At 34.3% G+C, this 26,830-nt stretch overlaps 1 protein-coding gene across 4 annotated transcripts in view; it reads left to right on the forward strand.

Annotated features, from left to right (window-relative positions):
• Nucleotides 1–26,830, forward strand: part of EEA1 (early endosome antigen 1) — a 178,492-nt gene that overhangs the window by 56,290 nt on the left and 95,372 nt on the right. The window contains exons 1-9 of one of the 4 annotated variants that reach the window (XM_053584483.1): nt 8,799–8,838; nt 10,939–10,995; nt 15,471–15,598; nt 18,160–18,214; nt 18,302–18,367; nt 22,746–22,785; nt 23,640–23,753; nt 24,344–24,465; nt 25,617–25,772. In XM_053584483.1, the coding sequence (XP_053440458.1) occupies nt 15,492–15,598; nt 18,160–18,214; nt 18,302–18,367; nt 22,746–22,785; nt 23,640–23,753; nt 24,344–24,465; nt 25,617–25,772 (660 nt within the window). In that variant the 5' untranslated portion in view covers nt 8,799–8,838; nt 10,939–10,995; nt 15,471–15,491. Of the gene's footprint in view, nt 1–8,712; nt 8,839–10,938; nt 10,996–15,470; nt 15,599–18,159; nt 18,215–18,301; nt 18,368–22,745; nt 22,786–23,639; nt 23,754–24,343; nt 24,466–25,616; nt 25,773–26,830 lie in introns of those variants that run through there. The other 3 variants (XM_053584480.1, XM_053584484.1, XM_053584482.1) reach the window with 3 other exon arrangements.

Raw genomic sequence — 26,830 nt, forward strand, 5'->3', positions numbered from 1 at the left:
ATACAAATATGTTCACTGTGATACATGTGAAAACAATCAAGAAAAGAACACCAATGAATCAAAAATAAAAAACAAAACCAAAGCCCTTCCTATGGCCTGATATCCCCCTTTCAGGTACCATCTGTTACTTGTTTTTCTTCAGAGCCAAACGTCTTTAATATGCTATTTACAGTCACTCACTTCACATCTCTCCCAATAGCTGTTATATATTTTTGGTTAATTGAATCTTTTATCATTGTGTTTAATACTGATAGAATAATCTCTCAGCTTTATTTTGATTAATATGTTGTGTATGTTTTCATTTTCATTTTTTTTTAGAGACAGAGTCTCACTTTATCGCCCTCAGTAGAGTGTTGTGGCATCACAGCTCACAGCAATGTCCAGCTCCTGGGCTTAGGCGATTCTCTTGCCTCAGCCTCCAGAGTAGCTGGAACTATAGGTGCCTGCCAGAACACCCAGCTATTTTTTTGTTGCAGTTTGGCTGGGGCTGGGTTTGAACCTGCCGCCCACGGTATATGGGGTCGTTGCCCTACCCACTGAGCCACAGGCGTTGCCCTTCATTTTAATTTTCTTTTTTTTAAAGTATATATCTTACTTGGAAGTGGGAGAATCCATTTGAGTTATTGATTTATTTCTGCTCTTTATGCATTTTTTCTTTGTCCTTTTTTTTCTGTTTCTTTCTTTCTTTTTTTTTGTTTGGTCTTAGTTTGGATTTAATTTCTTTACTACATACTTTTCTTTGTCCTTCTGTAATACCAGACTCTTCTGGTTTTCTTCCTACCTCTCTAGCTGTTCTTCTTTGCTGACTCCTTTGGTAACCACCTTTCAAATGGTAGAGTGCATTGCTGGGATTAGTCCTGGCGTTACAAGTTAGGATAGTATTCATTATAGTCAGTTCTTTCAGTGTTTCTTTACTTTTGTTATTTTAAAATACATGATATCTAAGTATTTTTCCCTCCTGCCATTTCAAAGACCTTTGAACACTTTTATATATGGTCTCCCATGTTATATTCTATTTTTGTTAAGTATTTAATTTTTTGATACATATTTTAGATTTATACTATTTTCCATTATTCTTATAAGTTATACGTTATTGCTTCCTATTGTTACTTAAATTTAAGAATATATTTACTATTATATTTGTTTACTATTTATTCTTGCATCTTCAACCTTCCATTTGCAATTATTTCTTCTTTTTACAGTACATCCTTGAAGATTTTCTTTAATGGGGGTGAATTTGTTAGACACTCAAGTTTAGTCTGAAATTGTATTTATTTCTATGCTTATTCTTGAAATGAAATTTTGCTGACTATCAAGTGTTTTCAGATTTCCACCTTCTCCAGTATCCATTCAGGGCTATATGAGCTAAAAAGAAAACCCAGGGAACTCAGCACTGTGTCACTCTTTGAGACCTGAGATCTCTAACTGGTCTGCCTCCTTCTCTTCCCCTTTCATGATCTTCTTATGTTCATTATTTATTTATTTATTTGTAGTTTTTGGCCTGGGCTGGGTTTGAACCTACCACCTCCGGCATATGGGGCCGGCACCCTACTCCTTTGAGCCACAGGCGCCGTCCCTTCTTACGTTTATTTTACATATGTCTAGACTTGCAGGGGTGTCCAAATTTTTTTCTTCTCTAGTATACATTGGCAGAAGAAGAGTTGTCTTGGACCATACATTAAATACATGTATTACCATACTGATGAAAAACACTGATGAAAGCTGCTGACACCAAATATAAGCAAAACAGTTCTCAAATAATCTGCATGTGGCCTTGGGCTACAAGTTGGATACCCCTTGTAGATTTTAGCTGTACTTAGCAGGAGAAATAGAGAAAAGTGCATATATTTTGTTTTGTCTGGAACTAGAAATCTGACCATTAAAAAATTGGATTACTTTTTTATTATTGAGTTAAGAGTTCTTTATCTATACAGAGTACAAGTCTTTTGTCAGTGATTCATTGCTTCCCATTTACCCTGTGGTGAGGGAGGAATTTTGTGCTAGGGTTATGGCCATAAGCGGCAAACACAACACCCAACACTAGGCAGATGGGATGAATAGCAGTTTATTAGTCACATATTTTCAAAGCCTAAGAGAGGGACACCACATGCCCTGCAGGGCTACGCGAAGATCACACTTGGGAACAAAATGAACAACCAGGGGCTGTGGGAGGTAAGCCTTGTAGTATCAAGAGGATGATGTGCGTTCTGGTTCCCACAGAAGGATATTTTTGGATTGTTGGAATAAATCTGCAGTCTGGAAGGGAACTGAAACATACTATTTGGGGACAAGCAAGCATTGTACCTGTTCCCTGTGATAAGGAGGGTTGTTTGACTAGGGGACCTTATCTATGGGAGTAAAATGGGGAGAGACAGTGGTAGGCTATCTGAGGGCCTCCCAGTTTCACCAGATTTTGAGGCAGTACATAATAGTGGACCTTAAATTTAGGTACAATGTTAAATAGAGTTGGGCAGAACAGGTATCTTGCTTCTTTCCTTTAGAGGAATAGCATTTAAGGCTTTTACCATTGAGAATGATAGTAGTTATAGGTTTATCTTGATCAGCTTGAGGATATTTTCTATTCCTAGTTTCCTGAGAGAAGCTTCTTCCTTCTCTTCTTCATTCCTTTTCTTTTTTTCCATTTTCCCTTCCACCCTTCCTTTTACCTTCATACTTTGAATGGAGTTTGAATATTGCTAAATGCTTTTTCTATATCTATTGAGATGATATGATTTTCTCTTTTGTTTTCTGTTAATGTTTTGAATTATGCTGATTAGTTTTTGAATGTTGACCCTGTATTACTAGGATAAACTCTGCTCATGATGTATTGTTATTACTATTTTAATTTAGGTCAAGCATGTCTAATCTGAAAATCTGAAATCCAAAATGCTCCCAAACCTGAAATTTTTTGAGTGCCTACATGATGCTTTTTGAGTGCCTCCTTGATGCTCCAAAGAATGCATGTTGGAGCATTTTGGATTTCAGATTAGGATGCTCAACCATGAGTGGAATACAAATATTCTGAAGTCATAAAAATCCAAAATTCAAAACACTTCTCTACTCAGGTGTTTTGGATAAGAGATATTCAACCTATGCATTGCTAGATTTCATTTGCTTCTAGTCTTTGAGGATGTTTACATTTGGCCATGACAGATATTGGTCTATAATTTTTTTTGTAAACGTTTCTGTTAGGTTTTAGTAACTGGGTTATGCTAGTGTCATAAATTAGGAAGGAATTCATCCCTCATTTTCTGAAAAAATAGGTAAGATAGGCATGAATTATACCTTGAATATTTTTTAGAATTCACTAGCAAAACTACTGGGGCTTGGAGCTTTCTTTGTGGGAAGTGTTTTGATTATGAATTGGTTTTCGGGCGGCGCCTGTGGCTCAGTCAGTAAGGTGCCGGCCCCATATACCGAGGGCGGCGGGTTCAAACCTGGCCCCGGCCTAACTGCACCAAAAAATAGCCGGGCGTTGTGGTGGGCGCCTGTAGTCCCAGCTACTTGGGAGGCTGAGGCAAGAGAATTGCTTAAGCCCAGGAGTTGGAGGTTGCTGTGAGCTGTGTGATGCCATGGCACTCTACCGAGGGCCATAAAGTGAGACCCTGTCTCTACAAAAAAAAAAAAAATGAATTGGTTTTCATTCTTTTTTTGAGTCAGTGTTTCATGTTGTGTTTTCAAGGAATTTGTTATTTCTAAAGTTTTTGAATATATTTGCATAAATGTCTATAGGATCTGTAGTGATATCCCATGATATTGGTAATTTATGTTTTCTTTCCTTCTTGATTTTACCTGTCAGGATTTTATCCATTTGTTAATCTTTTTATTATTAATTAATTAAATAATTAATTTTTGAGTCAGAGTCTCAGTCACCCTGGGTAAGGTGCCATGCCATCATAGCTCACAGCAACCTCAAACTTCCAGGTTCAAGCCATCCTCTTGCCTCAGCCTGCGGAGTAGCTGGAACTACAGGTATCTGCTACACCGCTCAGTTAGTTTTTCTACTTTCTAGTAAAGACAGGGTCTTGCTTTGCTCAGACTGGTCTTGAACTCCTGAGCTTAGGTAATCCACCCACCTTGTCCTCCAGAGTGCTGAAATACGTGTGAGCCATTGTGCCTGGCTTCATTTATTAACCTTTCAAATTTGTGATTTTGGCTTTGTTAATATTCTCTGTCTTTTGCCTTTCTCTTGTTGGTCTTCTCTTACTCAATATATGAGCTCTTACAATTTCTTCCATCTATTTACTTTGAATTTGGTTTGCTCATTTTTTCCCCTAGATTCTTTAGATGGAAACTTAGGCCTTTGATAAGTGTTTTAAGTTTAATATTTGTCCTAAATTAATTTAATGTTCAAAATGAATTCTTGCCCTCTACCTTTCTTGTTAAAACATTCAACTTATTTTTCTTTCACAATCCTAGAAAAGCTAGATGATGAAGCTAAGGATTTAGGAATAAACTTGAAAATTCCTTTTGAATTCCTATTGAATATATGAATAACTCTTGTTTGTTTTAACTCCCAAATATATCTTGAATCTATCCTCTTCTTTCCATTTCTGCTGCCACCAATGTCTTTTACTGAAACTACCATAAGTGTGTCTTATCCTTGTTATTTTTGGTCAGTTCTCCAAAAAGCAACCAGAGGGATTGCAATCAGATCAGGCCATTCCCTCAATTAAAATCGGCTTTCTATTGTGCAAAACAAATCTCAGCATATCCTGGTCTAGAAGGCCCTGCTTAATGACTTCTACCTACTTGTCAAATCTCATTTCCTTTTACACTCCTCCTTGGCCATTGACATTTGTCACCCTAGCCTTTTTTTCCTCCCTTGAACCAAAAGACTCCATTTAAAAGTCTTTTTACTTGTTCTTTTTACCTGGAAAATTCTCCTTTGGCATTTCAAGTGGTTGGCTAAAAATCATTTTAATTTCGGCTCAATTATCACCACCTCAGAAATCCTTTTTATATAAATTGCTTGAGTAATAACTGTAGTCCATTCCAGTTGTTACTGCCTTAACTCAGACTACCGTCAACTAGTAACTTTCACATTGGCCCCCTTTTTTTCCTGTGTTATCTACCTCCTGTCCCCTCTCTCTTCCAGTTGAACCTTTTCTTTTTAAATATGTATGGCTAAGGTTTTATTATGGCATTTTTCTGGTTAAAATCCAAGTTAACGGTGTCCATTTGTCCTTTGAAGTCCAATTTTTTTAGCTTGTTGTAGAAGGTTTTTAATGTTTTTTTTTTTTTTCTTCTCTGATCTGCTTCTGCTTACCTTCACTGCTTCATTTCTTCTCATAGTCCTCTCAATACTCTTTGATCTAGGCATATTGAGTTCCCTCTGCTTTTACAGTATGCTAAGCTTTTTCTTTTCTTTGGGCTTTTGCATAAGCTAATCTTTATGCCTTACCTGCTTATTTTAGTCAGTTCTGACTGCTATTACAAAACACCATAGGCTGGGTAGCTTATAAACATTAGAAATTTATTTCTTACAATTTTGGAGGGAAGAAAGTTCAAATATCAGGGTGCTGGCATGTTTGGTGTCTGGTGAGGTCTCATTTTCTGGCTCACAGATGGTTCCTTCTCCCTGTGTCCTCCTGTGGTGGAATTGGAGGAATGGGTGAAAGGAGTTCCTTAGGCCTATTTTATACTGGCAGTAAACCCATTCATGGGGACACTGACCTAGTCACTTCACAGAAGGCCATATATACTTTTTAATTCCATCTCCCAGGGTGTTAAGATTTAAACATATGGATTTGGAGGGGATACAAACATTCAGACTATAGCATTGCTTTTGCCTTTATTTTTATTTTTTTGTCTGGTTAACATCTGATATCCTTCAGTTATTTTTTAAGGTATTACTTTTTTCAGTGGACTTTCTTTGACTGACGTGGGATAGATGCTTCTTCCATGTGCTTGTGTGAAGTTGTATTCTGTCTTTTTTGGTGATGATTGTTATTCTGAGATTCATTCATTTATCAAGTTTTTATTGTTGCTAGACATTATTCTGTATGTTGAATATGTAGCAGTGGATAAAATAGTAAAACATCTTTATCCTGGTGGAGCTTACATCCAAGTGAGTGGAAAAAGAGAAAAAACAAAACATACTAAAAATGTACTATTGAGTTAGACAATTTGTGTTATTGAGAAAAGTAAAGTAGGAAAGAGGGCATGGAAATTGTTTTAAGAGGCTGTAGTTTTAGTTACCAGGGAAGGGGATAGAGCAAAAAGAACTGAAGGAGGTGAGGAAATGAGTCATGTGGATTTGGGGGGCAGTTGTTGTTCCAGGTGTGTGGAATAAGTGGAAAGTCTCCTGAGGTGGGTGTGCACCTGTCATATCTAAAAAACATCCAGAAGCTTTTAAAAGGAAGCTTTTCCAGATGCTTTAAGCCCAAGGCCAACTCTTCCAGTGTAGCTCTAACCCAGCGAGTGAGGGGAGATTGGATCAGAAGGTGATCATGCTTATCTCTTGTAGTCTTTGTAGGTTAATTTACAGACTTCCATTTTTAACTCTTAGTCTGATAGGAAGCTGTTGGAGAGTTTTGTGGAGGGAAATGCCAAGATTTGATTTACATTTTTTTATAGGCTACACTTTGACTGCTGTGTTGAAAATAAAGTGTTAGTGGGCCAAGAGTAGAAGCGGAGACTCTTAGTAGGCTATGGGGTGATCCCTGATGAATGTGATGGTGGCTTGGAGCAAAATGGTAACAGTAGAGTTGCTGACATTCTGGATGTATTTTGAATGGTAGACCTAGTAGGATTTTCTGATTAGTGGGGTATAAAATGCAATTTTGGGGAGGTAACTTTTTCAAGAAGGGTATAAGCTTCTTATGCTTAGCACCATACCATAGCAGCTACAACATACTAATTGCATTCATTAAGTACTTTAAAATATTCTTTGAATTTATTTTTAATTAACACATTGTAATTGTACACATTTATAGGGTACAATTTGGTGTTCAGCATGAATCTGTTGTTTAGTGATCCAGTTAGGACATTTAGTGAAACCATCATCTCGTACTTATCATTTCTTTGTTTTGAGAGTATTCAGAAGCTTCAGTTATTTTGTGATACACGATATTTTACTGTTAACTGTAGTCACCCTACTGTGAAATTGAACACCAGAAAGTAAATATCTTTTTAATGAATGATCGGATGATCGATGTGGAAACTTAGCAGTGAATAAACAAGACTACAGGGAAAGGCTGCATAAGGCTGTGATGGCATAAACAGACACCCTCTTTTAAAGAAGTATTATTCTGTGGTTCTAGCACTTGAGACTGTGGTTTTCTGGAAGCAACTCAATTAAAAACACTGAATTTGTGTTCTTCATTTTGATTTTGTGGATAATCTCCTTTAAGGGTTGTTAAGAAAACTGAAGGTCAAGCAGTTGCTAAGAGTGGTGTAAACCCAGGATTTAAGCCCCAGCCCGACTCTTTGTTGCTGCCTTGTCTTACCTCCACTCTGGAACCTCGTTTTCAGCCTTCTTGTCCTTCCTTGCTATTATCATCCTAAGTGACTTCAGTAACTCAAGGGACACTTTAGCCTCCCGGTTCCGTAATGTTGTTTAATTCCAGGCAGTACCTTCTACTTTATCATTAGGCAGAATAGTTTCACCTGAAATATTAAAATCATATCCCCTCATTCTTTATTATAAATGTCTATCCTTGCAAATATTTTTTTCTCATATTCTCACTACTTTATTTCCTTCACCTTGGTCAGCATTTCAGGTTTTTAATTTCTGTCTTTTCTTTTGGTCTCTTAGACCTTTCCCTTCATTTCTAAGCATACATCTAATAATTACTATTTGTTAATTCCTTACAATGTCTCAATTTCTGTATTATGCATTTTAAATATAAAATAACTCTAGAAGAATAGGTGCTAAGATTAGCCTTATTTTATTGATAGGAAACTGGCACTTGCTAAGTGATCTCCTTAAGGGCATGTAATCAACATTGGTTGATTCCCAAGCCCACATCTATTTTTGACACCAAAACTTGTGATGTTTATTATTGTTATAACCTTTTCTCCTCACCGCTGTCTTCATTTTATTTACTTTCTTCCAGATACTCTCAATTCTCTTATTCTCTCATCCTTCTACTATTCTTATTTGGTAAGACCTCAAGCCATACATAGGTCAGTATAACAGTCCACATTTTAAAATATAGATACAGTTAGGTATAGGGAATTTGAGACATTGTTTTAAAATTGTTTTATTTGACTCAGAAAATTAAAAGGAAGTATCACCTACTGGGAATTAGGGGTGTGGGCAAGAATGGGATTTCAGGTTGGTGGAATTAACTCAGACTAAAAATTGCTTTCATTAAGAGAGCTTCTTTGTTGAGAACATTACATCACATAATGGTATTTTTATACCTGTCAGCCTTTTCTTGATCTAAAATAAAAGCTAACTTGCCAATGGTAGGTTTCAGAGAAGTAAGGACAAAGTGTCATAAGCAAAAGAATATTCCAACCAAAGCCACTGGGTATTATAATAAGAAAAATAGAACCAGTGAAAATTTACAGCATAACAATTGGAGCTAATTTTAGGAGTCCTACTTTGGATAGATTTTTCACAGTTACTACTTGAAACATTTTCTTACCTATACTATAAAGAGATATCTTAATTATTTTCCTATTATTTCTATTTGTGTTGTCTGTATTTTGTTTTATAAAAGACTTTTTCTGTATATTTTTCTAAAAGTTGTTATTTCACAGGGTTTCATCTGCCCATTATGTATGAAAAGATATATAACTGCTATTGATTTATCGGAGCATTACCAGCAAGTGCACGCTGAAAGTGAAACAAGAGGACAGGAACTTCTTAATGACTCAAGTGTTACTGTGGGTCTTGTATATTTTGTTTTAGCAGCTTGGTTATGGGTTGCTCAAAATAGCTTTGTTTTTCCTTGCTTTGGTGTTGCTTACCTTTTTATGCTACAAGGGAATATGGATCGCTTTAATTATGCATGTGTAAAGGATGTCTCAATAAGTAGAAGAGGCTCCTGGGAAGTCGGCTTGGTTTCTCTTACTATTGCAGCTGTCTTTGTGTGAATTTGTAAAGAAATATAAAAATTTAAGGTAATATTTTCTATAAATTTTGCTATGAAGTATAAAGTGATGTATTTTCAACTTATGTAAGTAATATCTTTATTCTATTGTTAATGTTTTCTTAATGAATGTGGTGAAATGTTTTAGGTTAAAATGCTTTGCTCTTACATAGAAAGAGAACTTAGTATATGAACAGTTATTTTCCTTATTTAGGATATACAGTGTTAGAACTTGAATCTAAGACTGTTTCAATCGTCGTTCTAACTCTCCTAGACTTGTGGGAGGTGACAATATGGCACACTCTTATAAGTAACAGTGGATCACCCCCCAGAAATATTTTTCTCAGGAGTGTTAGGCTGGTGCGTATCTAAAGCTAAGGGTGGGAATAAGTGAGGGTAAGTGATGCCCATTTTTAGGCTGGAAAGAATTTCTCAGATGATGTTGATATATGTGTTTTCTTGAGAATCACTATGGTATTCTAACAATAAAAAGAAGCATAGCTTTTTTGATTCTTTTATAAATTTAACACATGAAAGAATGCAACTTGTTTTTAACAGGGAAGAACAAAAAAGTATGACTGACTTTTTGCTATGAGGCCATCGTGTATATAAGAAAATAATCTCTTCATAAAGAACAAATCCACAAAAAAGAATAATTAAAATAATCTTCACAAACATTCACTTATTTAACATATCAATGGAATACTTTTTATGTAGCAGGTATTTTGGTAGGTAAAAGCGATGAAAGGTATATAAGGCACGATCTCTACCCCAGAAGTTTCTATGGTAGATATTATTTGCAAAAAGTGTACAATGGCAAGTTCAGCATAAGGGAAACTCAGGAAAAACTTCACGGAAAGACATTTCAACCAGACATTCTCTATAGTGGTGGGGAAAATGAGTGGATCTAGGATAAACTAATGAAACTAGCTGGGTTAGTGGAGCAAAGGTGGAGGCGTAAAAGATGCTTGGAAATCTGTGTAACATTTTACTAGATGTCATCCTTCTAGAACTTACAGATCAGCTTTTTTTCTTTATGAGTTACCAAAATCAAAAACAACCATCTCATCCCCTTGTCACTTAATAAGAGCTTTCCTTTTAACTAAAGGGACATTTGCTATAACATGAATGTCCTAAGGATCAAGTTTTAAGGCAAGTTCTTAGCTGAAGTGATTCTGAAATAGGATTACAGATCTGAACTTTCTATTTTTAATCTCAAGTAAATTGTGTTTTTTGGATGTTGGTGACAAATTTGGAATAATTAAGGGAAATAACTGTAGTTGGCTATTTTTAGTATTTTTTGTTAGCTAACATTCTTTCTCTGGAATTTATTTATCTAGCATTCTCAATCCTCTTAATGATAGTTTAGAAAAATATAGAGAAAGAGTGTTTTAAATCCAAAACTAAAGACTGTGCACTATATTCATGGAACTTTCCTTAAGTACTCGTTCTGAGCCTATTTTACTTTTATTTTAAATGAGTGATGTGGTTTTAATAACCTTTTTTTCTTAATCTGCCCTTTCCATCCATTGCAAGCTACTGTTCTTAGAAGTAGCATGCCAAGAATGTTTAGAAATGACTGTTGAAATACAAAGTAGGGTTTAGGAAAACAGTGAAATATATGTACAGGAGTTAAAGAGGCTTGCCAGAATTTAATATTGAAGAGTGGAAGATACCCATTCAGATTGATATTTATGTCTCTGAGACATCAGGCAGAGATTTAATATCATTTAAGAAGATGAGGAAGTATATGTATTTTAGAAAGATTTTTTTTATCAGAAATGTCTCAAAATTTAAGTTTTATTTAAATGTACAAGTTCTAATTACATGAAAAATTAATGTGGAATAGTTCTATAATGGAATACATATTACTGATTTCTAAATTTCTCTTTAGGAATGAATCAGTTCTTTTTGGGATATTAACCTGGTAATATTTGGAAACTTTGAGAAGGTATGGCATACCTCAGTGTGATCAATGGCTTTCTGGCACTGTTAGGTATCTAGAGCTAAAACCTGGTAGTATAGGCAATAGTCCCAAAGGCAAAGGTGTGAAGATTAAATAGTGCAATAGGGATATAGACTTTGAAGAACACTTTATAATTTACTTTCCAGTCACTGGCAGAAGTTGAGACCCAAAAGAGAAACGGCAGGATAAATATTATCAGGGTTTGTGTGCTGTTGCACTAAAGGTGTGTCTACTAGTATTGTGCAACAGTTACTGGGTAGAAGATCTAAAAATGCCACATTAAGCATTTAAGCACCATGAAAGATGGTGATTATTGCACCAGCTATTTTAACATACAGGCTGGGAGCATTCACTTATTTAGGAGGCAGTGCTGAGCAACCAATATCTCTGGATCCTAATGACATCACTGTATTCTGATTTCCAAAGGCACATCCTCAATACTACTAACTTTGCTTATTTCAGGAGTTTCATAGGGATCATTGCATTCATTTACCTCTTCTGTGCCTGTCTTTTACTGTGGCTGTGTAGTCAGAACACATCTAGAAGCCCTCTGTTTCCCAAATGTGTAACTGTTTCAACAGTGTTTCTTGCACCTTTGTTCATCTGTTTAGAATGCCTGTCTTTTATCTCTGCAGGTCAAACTCTTATTCATTCTTTAGTGGCTAATTCCAGGGTCATATATATGTCATACATATATATACATATATATATATTCACACACACACACTCACACACATATATACATAGACATATTATATATCTTCTATTTTTTTTCTGAGTTCTGCACTGCCAGGCTCATTCATATTTTAGTAAATAAATATACAATGTAGAAAGATATAACATGGTCAAAGTACTACTTTAGCCATTAAGAAAATATAGATGAAAAGATCCAGTGTGTTGTGTATTATAGTGAGTGCAGGAACTTGAATGCACTTTCCTTCCTATTGAAGGAAAAATGCAGTATGTGCAAAGGCACAGAAATCGGAGATACCATGGTGTGCTCAGGGAAACACAGGTGCTTTAATATTGTTGAAACATGTTGTACAGAGGAGAGTTGTCTGGAAATCAGACTGCATAGGCCATGAGGGGAGTGGTCATGTAGGACCTTGTGTGCCATATTGATGATAAAGATTAGTGAAGAATATTGAAGAATCTATTTTAGAAAGATTCATCTGGTTGAGGGACTTTACCTAACAATTGCAATCAGTGTAACCTGGCTTATTGTACCCTCAATGAATCCCCAACAATAAAAAAAAAAAAAAAAAAAGAAAGATTCATCTGGCAACTGTGTGGAAGGAAGATTAATCATGGAGAGGGAAGACTAGATGTGTTATTGCAGTAGTCTGGGCAAGAGACACTGAGTGTCTGAACATGACAGCTGCAGTGAGGATGGAGATGAGAAGATGTCAAGGAGAAATGTTTAGGCTGAGTGCTTTATTAGAAGTAAGACCGAAGGAGAATAGTTTAGCATGATATTTAGGTTTCTAGTTTAAGTGGAAGGATATTGGTGACAAAAGAAGTTTGGGAAGTGAATTGATTCTTGGACTTATATTTTAGATGCCTGTGAGATGCAGGTAGAGATCTATGTTGTTGGATATAAAGATCCAGAAGAAATCTGTAGACGGTTCTTGGCCAGTTATTGAACTTGGGAGTTATCAGCATGTAAATGATAGTTGAAACTATTTGCATAATTATATACAAGGGAAAATGTGAGTCAGAAGGGGAGGGGGTCATTGAGAGAGCCTTGGAGAAGAGGGATCTTTAAAGGGATTGTGTTTTGGTTTTTACAGGATAGAGAGAGGATGACCATTCTTATATATAAAATCTGTATGTTCCCGCAAAACAAAGCGTTCCATAGAAGCTTCAAATATATGTATTTGTATATATATTTGTATTTGCATGTTGCTTACAATATGAAAACACACTGTAACATACCACCCTCACACATATTCCATTTTATTTTTGTATCTGAAATTGAGGGAAATTTTAGAATTATAGTGTACTTGGTAAAAGTAAAGAAAACTTATTTCTTGTCACCTTGAGTTAGCAGAGTTGTATCTGTTGTATCTGTAAAAACTTCATCCCATTTTTTCTAATCACTATTTTATTTTTCATTGAATGAACGAAATTAAATATTCTTTAGTACATGTCTATGAAATACTCCTGTGGAATATTTGCATGAGGATATTCTTGTGGATGAGGGTGAAAGTCAGGTTGGTGGTGTTTTCAGAATTGATATCTGGTAATATTTTTTAAAAGCAAAATTTTGGAATAAGGCCTCCTTCAAACCCTTGGCATGGGGTGTATATGTCTGAGTGTTTGTGTGTATGTAAGCGTGAGGAACTACTTTATTATCCATCAAAAATTTTTGAATGTAAATAATTTAAAGAGTAACTCAAAGTTGAGAGATTTCTATTGTATACTGGGTTGATGATGCTGAAAAAATATGTAATATTTTTATTTTGTGTAAATTATGAATACTACGACAATTTGAAGTATATGGAAGTTGAGTCAATAATTTTCTATGGGACCAACAGACAATTGGAGAGAAAGCTATTTTAGCCTTTGATTTGCTAATTCACTTTGCGCTCAGGTACTTCTACAATACAAGCTTTAAAGCCATCTGGTTAATCATTAATTCATTTTCATGAACTGAAGTATTTTTTCATGTATATATATATTTTTTCTGCCTCCTCAGTTCTTTGAAGCTTGAGGTTTTGTTTTACTATTTGTATTTTCCATAGAACTATTATAACACCTGAACTTATAATCAATTAATTGTTACTGAATAAAGTCACTAAAAAGTTAGCATATACAAGAATTTATTTTAAGGAAGTCACTAATAAGGGTAAGTCAGTGAGTTCAAGAGATAGTGTAGCATTCTAGAAAGAGCATGGTATTTGTTCAACAGACCTGTGTATATCCTGGTTTAGGTTTGTGGCCTTGGAAAAGTCATTTAACTTTTCTGCAGTTTAATTTCTTCTTCTATAAAATGGTGATAATAATACTTATTAATAAAGAATTGTGAGATTTAAATGTGTAGGGAAAGAGCCTGGCGTATAGTATGGATTCAATAAAGTAAACATTAGGCTCGGCACCCATAGCTCAGTGAGTAGGGCACTCGCCGCATACACCGAGGCTGGAGGATTCGAGCCCAGCCCGGGCCTGCTAAACAATAATGACAACTGCAACCAAAAAATAGCCGGGTGTTGTGGAGGGCACCTGTAGTCCCAGCTACTTGGGAGGCTGAGGCAAGAGAATCGCTTAAGCTCAAGAGTTTGAGGTTGTCATGAGCTGTGATGCCACAGCACTCTACCGAAGGCAACATAGTGACACACTGTCTCAAAAAAAAATCATTATTAATTATTACACATTCCATTATATATTTATCAACTATACAGTGCTTCTGAAATATTTTTGATGGCAACCACTTGAGAAATATACTTTTGTGTCATCACCCAAAACGAGAACTAATAAAACGTTATTTATCTTTACTATTAATTCATATGATGAACTCCAACGTGTTCAGTTTTAGAGTATTATTACAAAAAAGGTTTCAGCCCAGTGAGTTTATTTTATAACTCATTTATGAATTGCAACCCCAAATTTATAAAACCCCAAATGCTGATTTATGTCAGCATTTTTAATATAGAACTCTAGCTGATAGTCCTAACTTTGTGATAATTCTGGGATGAATAATAAGTTTTTTATACTTTATAGGGACTGTATGTTAACGTTAGGTTAGCAAGGAAATTTTCTGACTAGAATACTTGTCTTAGCTTTGTACATATCTGTGGCAATTATGAATGATTTACTCTATCACTTTTTTTCCCTCACTCATCATAGTTCTTCATCTTCTTCTTTTTTTTTTTTTTGAGACAAAGTCTCACTTTATCATCCTTGGTAGAGTGCTGTGGCGTCACAGCTCACAGCAACCTCCAACTCTTGGGCTTAAGCTATTCTCTTGCCTCAGCCTCCCGAGTAGCTGGGACTACAGGCGCCCACCACAACGCTCGGCTATTTTTAGAAACGAGGTCTTGCTCTGGCTCAGGCTGGTCTCGTTATTTTTTTGGTTAGCATTTCTATGATGTAGATTGAAACAGGCATTATTTTATGAATGGGGATATCTGGAGAGAAGAAGGCTATGATGGCAAATCTTTTCAACTAATCTTCTAGATTAGAACTAACTTCTTAAATTAGAATTTGGTATTCTAGCCATTAATTTATTCAACCTAAAAGATAGTTGCAGAGGTTTCTTTGTATTTCATAAGCTTCATCCAGAATTAGATAGTGAAGAATCTTTGCATGATATTAGAATTTGAGATTAACACTATAAACTCTAATTTACTTAATGGTATCATTGGTATAAATAAGATATTTGATCATATTTCATAATATGCAGTTGTTATTTTGTACTATTAAATGCTATTTTGAAACTTTTCTTCTGCCTCTTTCTATAGGGCTTCATATGTCCCCAGTGTATGAAATCTCTTGGGTCTGCTGATGAACTTTTCAAACACTATGAAGCAGTTCATGATGCTGGCAATGACTCAGGTCTTGGAGGAGAGGCTAATCTTGCTCTGAAGCGGTACAGTATGAAAATTTTGAAGTATAATATTGTTACAGAAAGCTCACATGATAGTGTGGTTTAATCATGATATATTAATGAAAACATTAATGTTTTATATTATTTAATTTAAATCTGTCCTCAATTAGCATGACCTTCTTCCCTTATCATTTTAAACTATTCAGGTTGTATAGTCCTTGATCAGTAACTATCTATAGCAATATCTACAGATTTATATTTTTATTTACTTATTTTTTGAGATAGGGTCTCTCTCTGTTGCCTAGAGTGCAGTAGTATCATTGTAGCTCACTGCAAACAATCTCAAACTCCTGGGCTCAAGGGATCCATCTACATCAACATCCCAAGTAGCTGGGACTACAGTTGTGTGCTAATATGCCCAGCTAATTTTTTTTTTTTTTTTTTTTAAAGGAAATGGGTCTCTATGTTACCCAGGCTGGTCTTGAACTCCTGACCTCAAGCTGTCCTCTCACCTTGGCTTCCCAAAGTGCAGAGATTATAGGCATAAGCCACCATACATGCATACAGGCTAGAGGTTGGTTGGTTTTTTTTTTTTTTTTTGAGATAGTTTCACTCTGTTGCCCAGGCTAGGGTGCCATGACATCAGCCTAGATCCCAGCAACCTCAGACTCCTGCCTCAGCCTCCTGAGTAGCTGGGACTACAGGTGCCCGGCACAATGCCTGGCTAATTTTTCCTTTTTTAATAGGAGTTTTTCCATTTTTGGTAAAGACAAGGTGTTGCTCTTGCTCAGTCTGCAGAGGTTGTATTTTTAATGAAGATTGTGAGTTAGCAAAAGAAGGTTAAATTCTATTTAACATATTCTGCTTAATAAAAAAATGATATATTTTGTTTAGATAATTTTATAGCAAGTTGTTAAAATAATGAATTTAGCCAAGAATTAAAATTTAATAATTTGTAAATAATTTAGTAAATTATTTAAAAATATCATTTATAGTCATCAATATAGTAAGCACACATGTACACATTGTGCTTTTTTTTTTTTTTTTTTTTTTTGAGACAGAGTCTTACTTGGTCATCCTCGGTAGAGTGCCATGGCATCTTAGCTCACAGCAACCTCAAACTCTTGGCTTCAAATGATCCTCTTGCCTTAGCCTCCCAGGTAGCTGGGACTACAGGTGCCTGCCACAGTGCCTGGCTATTTTTTAGAGACAGGGGTCTCACTCTGGCTCAGGCTTGTCTTGAACTCATGAGCTCAGGCAGTCCACCTGCCTCTGCCTCCCAAGTGCTGGGATTACAGGCATGAGCCACCACGCCCAACACACACATTGTGCTTTTGTCAATTTAGCCTGACCATTTTGAGAACTAAAGTTAAACTAGAATATAACTGCTTAGAGCAACATCTAATAATGTAATTCTGCTTTTCTTCTAATATTGGTAAAAGCTCTCATCTTTTACCCACACTAAGGGGATAAAAGTTTGATTTCATTCTACTTGTAAAAAATATATTTTTTTATACTTTTTAAGAAAAGAATAATTTGGGCTCAGCACCTGTGGCACAGTGGTTACAGCGCCAGCCACATACACTGAGGCTGGTGTGTTCCAACTGGCCAGGGCCAGCTGAACAACCATGACAACTGCCACAAAAAAGTAGCTGGGTGTTGTGGCAGGTGCCTATAGTCTCAGCTACTTGGGAGGCTGAGGCAAGAGAATCACTTAAGCCCAAGGGTTAGTGATTGCTGTGAGCACTCTACCTAGGGTGACATAAGTAAGACTCTGTCTCAAAAAAAAAAATAAATAAATAAAAGAATACTTTGTTACATTAATCTGCTGCAACACTAAGATACTACCTAGAGAAAAATATACTTTATCTATCAACCATAAAGTATTTTGAAATACTTTTACCAGACATAAAGTTATTGATATATAAAGTATATTGATAGATAATGTGGAACTATGAAATATGGTTCTTTTAATTTATTAAAATATGTGGGGAAACCAGTGCTTTTGGGAAGAATGGATCTTTTCTTTTTACATGACTATTAATGTTCGTTAAGATTTCTCTCCTGCATTATGGCTCACCAGTCTTTTTTAATCTGACTCTTAGGTAAAGGGAACAGAATTTGAGAAGGTTCTCAGAGAGTAAAGACCATTTCAGACTCAAGAAATAAAAAGAAGCTGCTGTTCCTAGAGCTAAATGAATGAAGGAAAAAGTGATAAGGCAGGGGGTAGATTGTGTAGATTTTATAGTCCTTGCTAATGAGTTTAGATTTTATGCTAATTGCAGTAGGAAGCTGTTGATTCTTACTATTAGTAAATTAATGAGAAACATTTTGCTTCTGGCTCAGGCACTTGACAGTCCAGTAATATGATTATTCCATGAGAAAATGTTTTTCCATTTGTAATCAATCAGCTTTAGAAAGAAAATTATTTTTCTAAGAGCTTTATATATGTGCCATTATACATAAAATCTTAAGTAGTTGTTTTTAAGAAGTGAAAAAACTAAAATATTAATATGTAGGTACTATCTATAATTTGCTAAGAGGTCAGGTTGTTACATAAAAGATATTAGCTATTAATTTCTTTTCTCCCCATATATGTTTAGAGATGATCTAACACTACTCAGACAAGAGGTCCAAGACCTACAGGCTTCACTAAAGGTAAGAATACAAATGATTATACTTTATTTTCAGTGTTTCACATAACAAGTCTTTTACAATTTACTGACTAAAAATCTTTTTCATTAGGAAGAAAAATGGTACTCGGAAGAATTAAAGAAAGAATTAGAAAAATATCAAGGACTACAGCAGCAAGTAATTGCTTTTAAATACTTAAAGCATGTTCATTAGTTGTTTATTTTTACGTTGAATATTAAGCTTAATACCTATTTGTAAGAAGATGGCCTGATATAAATAACTTCCTGATTTGTTTCTCTCTATATAATAGCCTACAGTATATGAGTGTATTCTTTATAGTTTTAATGAATGCAAACAAATACATGGGGAGTGAAAATAGCTTTTTAAGGGCATTTGACTAAGAATCAGTGTTCCATACTTACATATTTTTTAATACATGGTGATTTTTTTCTTTTTTTCTTATTTTTTATTAAATCATAACTTTGTACATTGATGCATTTATGGGGTTCAGTGTACTGCTTTGATATACAAGGTGAAATGCTTACATTGAACTAAGTAACACATCCATCACAATTTTAGTCATTTCTTTTTTTTTTTTTTTTTTTTATTGTTGGGGATTCATTGAGGGTACAATAAGCCAGTTACACTGATTGCAATTGTTAGGTAAAGTCCCTCTTGCAATCATGTCTTGCCCCCATAAAGTGTGACACACACTAAGGCCCCACCCCCCTCCCTCCATCCCTCTTTCTGCTTCCCCCCCCATAACCTTAATTGTCATTAATTGTCCTCATATCAAGATTGAGTACATAGGATTCATGCTTCTCCATTCTTGTGATGCTTTACTAAGAATAATGTCTTCCACTTCCATCCAGGTTAATACGAAGGATGTAAAGTCTCCATTTTTTTTAATGGCTGAATAGTATTCCATGGTATACATATACCACAGCTTGTTAATCCATTCCTGGGTTGGTGGGCATTTAGGCTGTTTCCACATTTTGGCGATTGTAAATTGAGCTGCAATAAACAGTCTAGTACAAGTGTCCTTATGATAAAAGGATTTTTTTCCTTCTGGGTAGATGCCCAGTAATGGGATTGCAGGATCGAATGGGAGGTCTAGGTTGAGTGCTTTGAGGTTTCTCCATACTTCCTTCCAGAAAGGTTGTACTAGTTTGCAGTCCCACCAGCAGTGTAAAAGTGTTCCCTTCTCTCCACATCCACGCCAGCATCTGTAGTTTTGAGATTTTGTGATGTGGGCCATTCTCACTGGGGTTAGATGATATCTCAGGGTTGTTTTGATTTGCATTTCTCTAATATATAGAGATGATAAACATTTTTTCATGTGTTTGTTAGCCATTCGTCTGTCGTCTTTAGAGAAAGTTCTATTCATGTCTCTTGCCCATTGATATACGGGATTGTTGGCTTTTTTCATGTGGATTAATTTGAGTTCTCTATAGATCCTGGTTATCAAGCTTTTGTCTGATTGAAAATATGCAAATATCCTTTCCCATTGTGTGGGTTGTCTCTTTGCTTTGGTTATTGTCTCCTTAGCTGTACAGAAGCTTTTCAGTTTAATGAAGTCATTTCTTAATAGTTTCGAAATGTACCATTGCATCATGCATATTAGGTGAGGTCCCCCCCAAATACCCTCCCTGCTCCCAAATTCCCCCTCCCCTCTCTCTCTTCTTCCCTTCTACTTTCTGGACTATAGTTATGTTTTGCCATTCATATGAATGTGTAGGTGATTGTATATTGATTTCATAGTAGTATTGAGTACATTGGATACTTTTTTTCCCATTCTTGAGATACTTTACTAAGAAGAATATGTTCCAGCTCCGTCCAGGTAAACATAAAAGATGTGAAGGCTCCATCCTTTTTTATGGCTTCATAATATTCCAAATCATGGTACATATACCACAATTTATTAATCCATTTATGGGTTGATGGGCACTTAGGCTGTTTCCATGTCTTGGCTATAATGAATTGGGCTGCAATAAACATTCTGGTGCAGATGTCTTTGTTGTAAAATAATTTTTGATCATCTGGGTATATATCTAGTAGAGGAATTGCAGGATCAAACTGAGATAGGTCTACTTTTAGTTCCTTGTGTGTTCTCCAAACTTTTTTCCAAAAAGGTCATATTAGCTTGCATTCCCACCAGCTGGTGATATTAATCTAATTTTTTGACAGTATACCTAAATGGCTAAAAAATGTAAGTTTAAGCAGTAGGGAATTTCTTCAAAGTATTTGTGTTTGTGACAAATTAGAAATGACTAAAATGTCTATTTGGCAGGGAGAGGAATATCATTAGCTATTTATGTTAGTGAAGATTGTTTGAAAACTGGCACTGCTCTATTAACAATGTTAGGTTTTAAAAAAACTGAATGAAAATGTCCAAGTACATACACACACATACATATACATACATACATACATACACACACACACACATATACACACATATACTTTATGGCATGAAAATAATATATAGAAAAAAACCAGAAGGAAAACTGTGGTGGAGAAAGTAGTTATCTCTGAGTGGGGTTCTGTTGGTATTTTTGACTCTTTATAGTTTAATGTATTTTCCAAATAACCAATTATGACTTTTGTGCTAAAATTATATTGAGTTTATACTAAACTTATAGGAAGAATCAAAGAATAATGAATTTTACCAAATCATCATGTATAATAATAGATGCCCTTAAGTAATTGTTCTAATATTTCAACAGTAATCAGTGATCCCTCTGTACATTATCTTAGCAGATTATGACTTTCAGTCAGTCTTTTTTGCTTTAAAAAAAATCTTTCTACCAATAGTTGTCATTTGGACTAGAAAACACAAAAATAAATAAATGAATAACAAGATACCAAGTTTTATTACTACTTGGCTTCTGTAGTTGGGGATTCTGTTAACATTAGGGAGGTTTTTAGAATATAAAACACTTATAGCTGATTTACTCATGTTTTATATAGATGCCATTAACAATTATTATATTCAGATGTAGGCTGTATTATTTTCTGTACCTGAAAACAGAGAGGAAATGGTTTGTTACATTTGAGATAACTATTTTACATTTAATACATTTAAATAAATTCTACACAGTGCAAGTCGTAAATTAGCAGAAAATTTACCTTTGGGGGAAAATGTTTTTTAAATATTGATGATTCTTAGCAATCAATATATGTAAGTCCAGGTATTAAAAAGTCAATATACTATGAAATGCCTTATGAAACTCTTTCAGATGTGTATAATTCTTTAATAATGTTAAATGGTATATTATTTTGTTCCTAATGCATATAACAAATTAAACCTTATGGAGTATGTTCTTTATTTCGTCTTTTAAAGATAATTTATGATCCTGAATTAAAATTATAAGCTTTTAAAGACACATTTTTTAGTAGTGGTAGTTTAATGGCATAATACAACTTATGCAAATTTTCAAATATTATAGGTGTTTTATATAATTATAGTAAGGAGATAATCAAAGTGTGATTTCACAAATGTCATGGTTTATTGCCAAAGATAAATTTTTCTTAGATTTATAATGCTTGAAGAAGGAGAGAATAATATAAATATCACAAGGGATTATCAATACACATTTATGAGTTCTAAAATTAATAGTGTCTAGTTACTCTATTAGTAAAAGCAGGCCTTTGTGGAAAGTAAAGTCTGATTGAAGTTTGAAGTGTACCTTGTTTTGTGAGCAGTTTCTTTGGAGAGAGGATATCTCAAACAGCAGGAGATCTCAGGGATCCCTTGCTGCTAGAGGGAAATATCAGTGTTAGTGGGTATGGCTTCAAAGCTCAAGGGCTAATGGAGTGTGACCTGGTAACAGCCTAAGCTGTCAGCCTTGGAGAAACAGCTGACACAGTGTGGTGTACAATGGTCTTAGTGTTCAAAGTGTCTGTCAAACTCCTAGGTTTATATCTGTTTTGAAGTCTAGTAGTTGAGGTCAGTGGCTCACTTATGGGGAATGAAAAGGTCTGACGTTAACATTCCCAATGGAAGGAGAAGTTTACTCCAAGTTCTTACATATGGGGTCCTACAGGCATCATATGCTTGAATGGAGGGAAGTAACAATCAAAAGGTCTTATTATAACAAAATATATATCATCCACACGGCAAACTACATTAAGTGTTTGGAATCATTTCAAAACTAGTGATTGGACTGAATCCTGCCTGCTTACTTAAGCATTTGTTTTAGAATCTATATTTATAATTGCAATAATTCATATTATTTATTACTGAATTTATGGAATTTAAGATCTTATCTATTGTAAAAAACATAATAATTTTATACATATTACTATACAAAAAAAAAAAAAAAAAAGAAAAGAAAAACCCTTAGAACCAGTGAACTGAAGTGAGAGCCCTGTGCTATTCTGCCCACTGGTACCTTATAGGTGTGAAAGAATGGGAACCAAACTTTAATTTTCACCCAATTCTTGCTCACCTGATAGTTAGCATGTGCCTGCCAGAGATTTTTAACATTAGCAATTGTAACAGCAGTATCTTTTCCTTTTAATGTCTTTGTCTATGTCTTTTGTTTTTATTGAGGAGGCTAAACCTGACGGATTGGTGACTGATTCATCAGCAGGTAACTTTACTTAAAGGAGATATTTTTTCAATTTTGTTTTTTACCATACTTTTTTTTCCTTTGGTGCATGCTAAATGAATTTTGTTTTGTGGTTAACAGTGATGATTATGGTTGCATTCTAAGTTTAGAAAGTACGTGTGAACTTTATAATTTAATCAGTCAGCTAAAGTTTTAGTGTTTTTTCAGTTCCCTATAATCTGAAGTTAGAAAATAAACTTTTGGAATATTACATTAGTATGCTTGTTTAAGGAAAATTCAAGTCTATCTTAACAATGAGATAGTCTTTAGCTTTTGAAATAAACTGATGAAACTAGCATCTTTTAAATATCTTTAACTAGAGGAATGTTTAATAAATAATTGTTATTATATTTTAAGGTTAGTTGTTAATATTAATTTCTCTCTGAAATTTCTTTTTTATGTTGAAATATTAGGAGTTGACCATATTTTGACTAATCTTTTTCAAATCTTTAATTGTTCTTAACATTTCTAATTTCTTCTTGCTTTATATCAGATTTTATCAGAGGATCAGAATATATTAGTTTCTGGTCCGTTGATAGATATAGCAAAATAATTGAAATGTGAAATCAAAATAACTTTTAAACAAATCTTCATAGATTACTTGGTGATGATTCTAAATATTCCTTTCATTTGTTGTATATGTTTGTAAATGATGACTTATGCCTTAATTGAATCAGATGTGCTTACTTCTTGAAATGTGAAAATGCTCTACTTATAATTGAGTAGTAGACTCAGGTTGTCTGTTGTCCGTGTGTCACTACTATAATGATTATAAATAATAATAACTTACTATATGTAATTAACAATGTAGTTGAATAACTGCTACACTTTTGCAGAACTGCAGTCTTTGGAACAACAATTAGAAGAAGCTCAAACAGAAAATTTTAATATTAAGCAAATGAAAGACTTATTTGAACAAAAAGCTGCCCAGCTTGCTACTGAAATTGCAGGTAAATTGTGTCAAAATTTTTAGCCAGTAATTTAGTCTTGTTACCCTTTTGCCTTTATATACCCTAGAAATAGACATACTTCCTGTGATAAAGCATTTACAAAAGACTTGTGTTTGGAATTTAATGATATTGGAGTTGCTGTGCAAATTACTTTATTGTGCGCCCTTCAAAAGACTAGATTCTACTTGAAATTTAGAGAAGATAATTTTTTTTTTATGGTATGCTTTAAGATTAAACAGCAATATTCTAAATAAGTGAATTAGATTGTATAGATTTAACAGTTGCTTATGCTATCAATTACATTTTTTAACATTACATGCTTTTAGGTAAAATAGTGTATATAATTAAGTGTACACTAAAATGATATTAGTAAATTAAGGTTTGGTGCAATTTATGTACACAAAAACATTCCATTATTTTTAAGTTTATTTAATGTAATGAGAGTTATAGATTTATTGTATAAAGTTATGGTTATTTAAGGTATGTGAATTTGAATTAGAATGTCATATAGATACCCAGGAACGTATAAAACTGTTTTTCCTTAGACTTAATGTCATGAAAGTAATATTTATATTACTATCTTTAATTAGAAATAAAATCAAAATATGATGAAGAAAAGAGTCTTCGAGAAGGTGCTGAACAAAGAGTGACACATCTGACAGAAGAATTAAAAAAAGAGGCAACTGTAATTCAGGATCTGAAGACAGAACTGGTGATTTAGGAACCATTTATTGAGAGAGATATATAGTTTAGTTGTTTTGTAAATTAAACATGAAATACGTGCTCTGATGAAGATTTTTAAAAAATATATAGTCTGAGTGAAATGGAGGAAATAAAACTTTCTCCATATTGTACCACCTATATATAAACTATATGTGATTTTTAAAAATAAAAATGGAATTTTATGGTACATAACTTACTACCTCAACATTTTGTTTTTATATAAATATAGTCTGTTATTCTAGTAGTTTCCATGTCTGCATTCCATATCTGTGTCTCTAATTATGATCTTTCTTTGCATTTGAGTTTATAAGTCCACTTACTTTTATTATAGCATACACTTCTGATTGAATTTCTGGCTTTTATCTTTTTTTTTGGAGACAGTCTCATTATGTCGCCCCTGTAGAGTGCTGTTGCGTCATAGCTCACAGCAACCTCAGACTCTTAGGCTTAAGTGATTCTCTTGCTTCAGCCTCCCAAGTAGCTGGGACTACAGCACCCACCACAATGCCTGGCTATTTTTTGTTGCAGTTGTCATTGTTGTTTAGCAAGCCCAGGATAGGTTTGAACTTGCCTGCCTCAGTGTATATGGCTGGTGCCCTAACCACTGAGCCAAGGGTGCCGAGCCAGTCTAGCTTTTATCTTTTAACACTCTATCCAGGATTTGTAATTTTGGCTTTGTCCTTGACTTCTTTTTTTCCTTTATTTACCACCAGTAAATATACAAATAAAATGAATAAACCACATCTGACCTGCAGCAAACCCTAATTATAATTATTTATATCTGCTACTTCTTCATTTTTATTATCAGTTTTCTAGGATAGAAAAAGAAGGATGGTAGCATTGATCAAGTCATTGTTATACCAATAGATGTGGTTTTGGAGGAAAAGAAAGCAAATGAAGATAATTGTGAAGTTACTAGATTGTACCTGGAGTGTTGATCCTATTGAATAGAACAGAGTGGAAAAAGAAGGTGGTTTATTGAAGGAGGAGGAGGAGGAGATATCAGTGTTCAGTGTTTGAAGTCCAAAAATTGATGTTAAAGATTTTTTCATTTTGATTTCTTTCTAGTGAAACTATTCTAAAGTATATATTATTTTAGTTTTTCACTGTAATTTTTAATCAAAATGTGCTGTTTTACAGCTTCAGAGACCTGGTATAGAAGATGTTGCTGTGCTGAAGAAAGAACTTGTCCAAGTTCAAACATTAATGGATAACATGACCTTGGAACGTGAGAGAGAATCTGAAAAACTAAAAGATGAGTGCAAAAAGTTACACGTAGAAAATGCTAACTCAGAGGTAATGAAGTTCAGTGTGTTCAGTATTAAATGTGATTAATATTATCTTGTGTAGTGAATATGATAGGATAAAGCCAGGATTTGAGGTTTTTCTAAGAGGTGTATCAACACAGTATTTTTCTTGCATTTGATCTGAGTAATATTAGTTTATTTTCAGTGTGGTCTGATGTGTGTTTTACTTTCACTTTATAAAGCTAGACACTTGGAGAGGAATGTTTGCTTAAAGATGATTATTTTGCTTATAAATGTGTATGCTGTGAAGAGATGATATTTAAATTTAAATTTACTCAAGACTAGTTGATAAACGGTAATTGAATAAAAAAGAATATTATTTTCTGCAATATATTACTAATGTTGTTTAGAAAAAACATTTAGGAAAGACTTATTTTCTGATAAGCTTATTTCTAATTGATATACATTGAATTATGTATTCAAAAGATTTTTTTGAAAGATGTTTTAAAAATTATCTAGTCTGATATTTCATCAAGACTCTCCCTTGAAGCCACCCTGATTAAATGATCACAACCCTTGGTAGATGGTATTGAATGTGCATATTTCTTTACCAGTCAGCTATTCTCTTGAGTTGACGTTTATTTCCTTATAATTTATATGCACTGGTTCTAGTTCTTTCCTTAGGAATTAAATGGAACAAATTTTTCCACTTTCCACAAGAGATATTTGAAGACTGTTCATATTTACCCTGAGTTGTTTTTTTTTTTAAGCCAGGATAAACATTCTCAGTTCCTTGTACTTCGTTCCCTTACAGTTTTCATGCGATATGTCTTTAGCCTATAAATTTCTTATATAATTATGTTAGCATGCGACAAGCTCTAAGATATAAATATGTTTGCTGAAAGTGCCAACTTTTTACTGTATTATAGAAGATACTTTTTGTGACCACTATTATTTGCGATCTTTAAGCTTCCTTATGTGAAATAGACATCTGTTTTTCATATTTTCAGTTTAAAAAGAGATAGTGATGTTTCAATTTGCATCTCTTTCTTGGAGTTCTTTAATTGATGATCTAAAAGTCATTTTATTCATAAATAGTAACATGTG

The sequence above is a fragment of the Nycticebus coucang genome, chromosome 3, assembly GCF_027406575.1.
Source record: "Nycticebus coucang isolate mNycCou1 chromosome 3, mNycCou1.pri, whole genome shotgun sequence".
Classification (NCBI taxonomy): Eukaryota; Metazoa; Chordata; class Mammalia; order Primates; family Lorisidae; genus Nycticebus; species Nycticebus coucang.